This window comes from Trametes versicolor (genome assembly GCF_000271585.1).
Source record: "Trametes versicolor FP-101664 SS1 unplaced genomic scaffold TRAVEscaffold_6, whole genome shotgun sequence".
Lineage (NCBI taxonomy): Eukaryota > Fungi > Basidiomycota > Agaricomycetes > Polyporales > Polyporaceae > Trametes > Trametes versicolor.
In genome coordinates, this window is record NW_007360326.1 from 632,749 (window position 1) to 638,748 (window position 6,000).

A 6,000-nucleotide genomic window follows, 5' to 3' on the forward strand; every position below is an offset into this window, starting at 1 on the left:
AAGGGTGGACGCGGGGTATAACCTGGCCTTTGGTGCGTCGTAGATAACATACGTCCGCCCTGCCCTCTCGGGGTCTTCGAAGGTCGCAGGCATGCCGCCGCCGGTTGCCCCAGCGGCGGCCAAAACTCCCCCCGAGACCGGGGTTGAACCCGGTCCCACCAACGTCCGAGAGCAAGCCACCACTCCAGCCCATATGAGCCGTACATGCGAGCAACCCAAACAAACGTCCCGAGTACCCCAGTATCCAGCGCGAAGCATGGGTGTGGAGCACGTACCTGCCCCAGCGCGAAGCATGGAAGCCTAACTAAAACAGAAGAGCAGAGCAACAACAAGAACGAGAAGACTAACAGATGATCCAGGAGCCCTAACGCATGTCGATGTCGCCCAGGAATAACGTCGCCAGAGGAGCCGCCGAGAAGTTGTGAGCTACCAACGCTGCCATGCCCAACCCCGCCCCCGCGGAGGACGGAATCGGGCACGACGGTGAGTACGCCCAACCCAGAGAGACCGCAAGAGAAGCTGCTAACCAGTGTGGCGCCACCGTCGACCAGAGCCGGAAGAGAAGTAAGTCGCCACCGATGCTGCCCAGAGTCTTCAGGAACGCCGACGCACTATCAGGCCGCTCCCAACCGCGTCTTCAGGCATACGATGTCGGAGTGCCCTGTGGCGAGAGCAGATGTGGCGTCAACACTCGACCGCACACACATCAGTTGTGGCGAGCTCACGTACCACGTTGCGTCTCATGCGAAGGCATCCCCGAGGGGACAGACGAATCTGCTGGGAGAGATGAGGTTAGACGAGAGGCGATGAGGGAGCTGAGGAGAGAGGGTATGTCGCGTTCTGCAGCCTTTTATACGCTGCACGCAGTGGCGGACAAGGACCACTCGAACTCCGCCGCTGCTTCTCAACGGATCGGGCAGGCGCGAACATGCTGCCCTGCCATACCGGGTCAGTCCCAAATCCGTCCAAATCAAGCCTAGCTCCTCCCTTTTCAGCCCGGGCGCCCAGCGGTACAACGCCAGCGGTGAGTGGCATTTCGCGGTCGTACGCCGCTCAACACCTCTGACAATTCCCTTGTTGGCAGTATAACGCCCCTCTCGACGGCGCGACGCCTTATACTCCCTTTACGAACCGCAAGAGACCTCGCTCACCCCCTCGCGCGCACTCGCCACCGGGCGCTCCCGCTATGACTCCAGCACGCGCCGAATCCGTGCTCGCCTGAGAAACCAGGCCCCCAGGCCGTCATCTGCGCCCGCGCCTGCGAACGCGGCCCATCGATGGGCGCCGCGTGCCCTGCCGCCTCCTTCCATGTATGGGCCGCCCACTCGCCCGGGCTGCCTCCTGCGCGGCGCGTGTCCGGGCGGGCAGGCCGCGCGCACCAGCTGCCCGCCATGTGGTGGACGGATCGTCGCGCGCGCGAAAGGAAACGCGGGGCGCCGTGCCTCCCGGGGGCCGCACGTGCGCGGGCGAGACGGGTCCTCCGCTGGGCCCCAAGCCGGAATGGGGAGAGGCACGAGCGGGGCGGTGTGCACGTCGGAGGACACGCGGAGGACATGCAGATTGTGCACAGCGAAGGGTCGAGGCGGTGAGGATCTGCGGGCGGCCGGGCGGTGCGGACGGGAAGTGCAGGACGTCTATATTCACAAGTATGTACAGCGCACAAGAGAGCGAGAGCGATCCGTCTATGGCTACGAGCGAAGATGCATGCAGATGTCCGAACGGCCCGCCGACCAGCCCCGCGCGAGGCATGCGTGAGGGAACTACGAAGTGTGGGCGAGATATTGTATGCGGGAGATATGTAGATGACAACATGCGGGGCGTTGCAGTGTGGCGGGGCAAGCGGGGGCGTGGGATGGGACGAGCCGGAATCCTATGCATAAGACGCGAGGCGTCGTACAAGATTGAAGGTGTATAATGTATGGACGATAAGATAGAGGGTGCGGAAGATGGTAGGGGACGAGCTCGGGATCGGATAGTGCAGGTGTATGTGGCGGTGGCGGAGACGAGGATGGGGTGGATGTAATGCGCGAGCTTGCAAAAAGGAGAATGTCCCGATAAATGATGCAGGCGAACAATATAGAAGAAGAAAGGGGAGAATAAAGCGATGGTAAGGAGAACGGTGCAGCCAAGGGCCAGGCCAGAAACACACCAAGAAGTGCTCATGCGCCTGTCCATACTGACCATAAAACCATCGTCATCGTCTCCGGAGGCCGCCTACACGCCGTCGAAATCCTTATGACATGCGTCTCCGGCTGAGGCTCGGTCCCAGCGCGCTGCTCGCGCCAGCGACGCCCGCCTCGACACCGAGTCCGACCCGCGCGTTCGCGTCCCACGACGCTCGCATGCTCTCCAGGGTGAGCATCGGCGAGTCCTTCGGGGTCTCCGCCGTGCCCGGAAGAGGCGTCCTGGTAGACTCCTCAGTCAGGTTCGACGCAGCGAGCGCCTCCAGGGCATTGGTCGCACCCGAGAGAAGGTCGAGCTCGGTCTGAGACGTCTCCAGGAGTATCCGCCCTTTCGAAGGTGCGCGATTCGCGGAGGCCGAACCAGCACCGAGGGTGTCCAAAGGGTCTAGTTCGAAGGGAGACGGCGGGGCGAGCGCCGGGCTGGGCAGCGCCTCGAGCATGATCTTCTTCCTGAGCGCGAGGCTCATGGCGAGGGGCGTATTTGGCATAGAATCCTGACCCCGCCCTGTCATAATGGAGAGCGGGACGGATGAAAGGGTGGGTATTGACGGGACGTCAACCTCGGCGCGTTCCGTAGATGGAGGCTCCGGATGTGATGACGGCACGACGTTGTCAGAAGATTCGTCGGTGATGACAGAGAGTACATCACGCGACGGCAGTGCTCTCTGCTGCGAGGTAGGGGATGGGTAAAGCACTGAGAGCGGAGGCGTTTGCCCGGCGCCGCTGGAGGGCGAGTCGTCGGCGGGCTGGGTGTGCGCGGGGATCGGGATGGGCAGAGGGACTACGTCTGCGAGAACGACTGGCGGAAAATACGAACCCGGATCCTGCGTGTGTATGCGCGGGGCGTATCCCGCCTGCTCGAACTCGAAGTCGGATGTCCCGAGCTTGATCTCCTCAAGCCGCGCCTGAGCGTCGATGTCGTCGTCCAATGGCGGAGAGTGCAGAGAACTGCCCAGAGTGCTCGTGCTCGGAGCGTCACTCTCTGCATCCGTGTCGGAAGCGTAGGTGTCGGTAGTGTCGGTCTCTCCGTCTGACTCCAAGGCGGAACCCTGCGACGTAGATGACGAGAGCGACAGAGCGAATATTGTCGGGGACATATTGGACGACGGCGGAAGCTGACTAGGTGCGTGGGGAGGAGAGGAAGAGGTATTTGGTGCTGAAGATGCCTGCTGGCCAGCGTCATTTGACCGCGGATCATTCCCACTGGCGAACGACGATGACGATGGTAACGGGGCGTCTGTTCCCACCGACCCTGCGTCTGACAGCATCAAAGGTTCGCTTTCGGAGACGGCGTTAACGGGGAGGAATGTCATGTTAAATGTCCGCTTCGGACGAACAGGCCCGCTCGGAGGCAACACGGGTGGTGGCGGAGCCGGAACCGGGTCCTGGACTGGGAGCAGAGGCATGAAGGCGAAATTCGCCATTCTCGCGTTTACTGGGGAGGGAGGAGAGGTGGGCGAAGTGACGGCAGGCTCTATCTTTATTTCCGGCGGTTCTCTTGGTGGCGGCTGGATAGGTCTCCTCTCAGGTGACGCAGTGGGGGTCGGGGTCTGCGGATGTGGTTCCGGTAAGGAAGAGCCGTGCGATGGCGGAGAAGGTGGCGGAGAAGACTGAGGTAGGAGGGGCAGCAAACGGATGGGAACCGCGTCAAGGTAAGGTAGGATCTCGGGGTCCGCGTGCTGAGGTTGTGAGCGATTCCTCCACTTGGAAGGCGTGAACGAGGGGCCTGTGGCGAACCTCGAGACGGGGAATGGGGGCTTATTTGAAGCGTTCGCGGCGGCCGAGGGCGAGGAGGTAGTGAAGGGTTGACGGGAAGTCGGCGGAGGAGGGGTGTACGGGAGAGAGATGCGAAGCTGCTTGAGCTCGAGGATATCTCTGCGGCGGCGGTCAGCAAGAATATACAGCGGGATTGGAACTCGGAGCATATAAGCGTAAAGTGGTCTGCTGAGCGGGAGCCGGCGCAGGAACATGATCGTAGCAAACCGCCGGTAACACAGTGCGAAAGCTCGCCTCCGTCACGATGACGTCGCTGTAGAATCGAAAAATAGGTGCGAACGCGAGCAAAATCCCCATATTCTGATGGCCTTACACAGCTCATGGAGGGGGGTCCTCAGGACCAAAGCCATACGCATGACGCGGACCAGAATCGCCTCCAAAGCCCCAAATCCGGCGAGCACCAGAACAGAACATTTCGAAGGCGCCAGGGCACTGTGCAAACTCCTCGCACGCCGGCTCTTTCACCACAAACAGGCACCGCACCATGCGACTAGGCAACAAAGCAGGGAGAGGAGGGGAGCACCGCTGCAGGAAAAATAGGAACAGGGAGACAGGCACGTACTGGTAGGATAACTTCGGGGTGACGGCGGCGGGGCTCCGGTCCCACTCGTCCGCAAAGTAAATCTCCTCGAGCTCTTCCTGGGAGCAGAACGAGACGGTCTTGCGCCCGCCGCTCCCGACGGATGAGCCGCCATCGCTGTGCGGTGCGGGCGACGTGCGCCCCGACCCACAAGGGCTGGAGGCCGCGCTGAGGTCGGGGGTGATCGGGGGTGTGATCTTGAGACAGCTCTTGAGGCCTGGTCGTGTGCGCATGATGCTCAATCCGCGGCGTGTTCTGAATGACTAGGGGTGTCGTAAGTCTTCTAGGCGGAGTCGTGCGGTCGTCAGAGGCGGCAGTGGAGCAGAAAGGACGGGAAGAGAGGGGAGGGGTGGGCGAGGCTCGGTGGCAGGGGCTTGTTATGAGACGTTGGGCAGCATCGGTGGACCTGGTTGTGTCTCGTCGTGGATTGGACGGTGACTCGGGCGATCCAGTGCGCTTTGCCACGGGCCTCTCTCTGCGCCTGGAAAATGCCCTTTCCCGCCACGTGCCCCGTGTATTCCCGGAGCGGCTCTCCGCCCGCTCCTCCTTCCTTCGTGCCGTGCCCTCCGATTGGCTCGTTCCCCGCCCCCGCCCCGCGCTCATCACGAGCCCACCGCCCGCCCTCGTCGTCATTTCCGTCCTCGTCGCCGAACCCCTACCCCTTTATTCCCGCCCTCGTCATCGTCGAGCTCGTCGGCGCCGCGGCATCCATCCAGTGGTCCGCTCTGCTTCCTTCGCCGGCTCGCTCTTCTCTGGGTGCTCTCAAACCCGCCTACCCCACCTCCGTGCTCTGCTGACCTCTCACGAGCCTCAAACGAGCGGTCTTGACGTACTCACCATCGCGAAATGATCCTGGTCCTCGTTCACGCGCCCTTCGCCGTCTGACCTGTCGTTCCTGCGCTCGGCGTCGGCCCTGTGACTGCACATTACACTTAATATTGCTCACTGCACCAACAATGCCATGTTCCGCCCGGCGACCTTACCCGCGAATGTGTAGACATCCCTGGGAACAGCGATCCGCAATATCCCCAGTACGTATCCTCCATGGTGGCAGAGCGTAGCATGCCTGGGCCTTCATCATCGAGGCTGTTGTGCGCCAACAGGTCCTGCTTACGCCTAGCTCGGAATCACGGCGCGACGAGACATGAAAGAGAGCGGAAAGCCATGCTAGGGTGCGTACTTGACGTTCCTTCCCGACTTTTAGCCTCACTTTACGCCTGGTGGACAGCGCATGTAATCGGCTAGCGACCTTCACTTCGATGTACATCGGTGAATTACACGGACTTCAATCACGGTCTTGTGCCCGGCCGCAATACATCCGCTACCTCTTCAACCCGATCCTCCGTAGTGGCTCGCGGCTGCCGCCGAGCGCGTGCGTGTGGTGAGCTTGCTCCTCAAACCGCTCTGCCAGCACCATATCCTTCGGAGGTAATCGTTTGCCGGAGGCATATCGGCGCGTCC

The 6,000-nt window shown here is 61.9% G+C and overlaps 1 protein-coding gene across 1 annotated transcript; it reads right to left on the reverse strand.

The window, feature by feature from the left end:
• Positions 1-1,643: 1,643 nt before the first annotated feature.
• Positions 1,644-4,872, reverse strand: TRAVEDRAFT_71943 (uncharacterized protein). Its single transcript, XM_008040427.1, has 2 exons — positions 4,522-4,872; positions 1,644-4,058 (listed from the first exon to the last, which is right to left on the reverse strand). Exons 1-2 carry the CDS (start codon positions 4,770-4,772, stop codon positions 2,234-2,236), a joined length of 2,076 nt encoding a protein of 691 aa, XP_008038618.1. The 5' UTR covers positions 4,773-4,872; the 3' UTR covers positions 1,644-2,233.
• Positions 4,873-6,000: the final 1,128 nt, after the last annotated feature.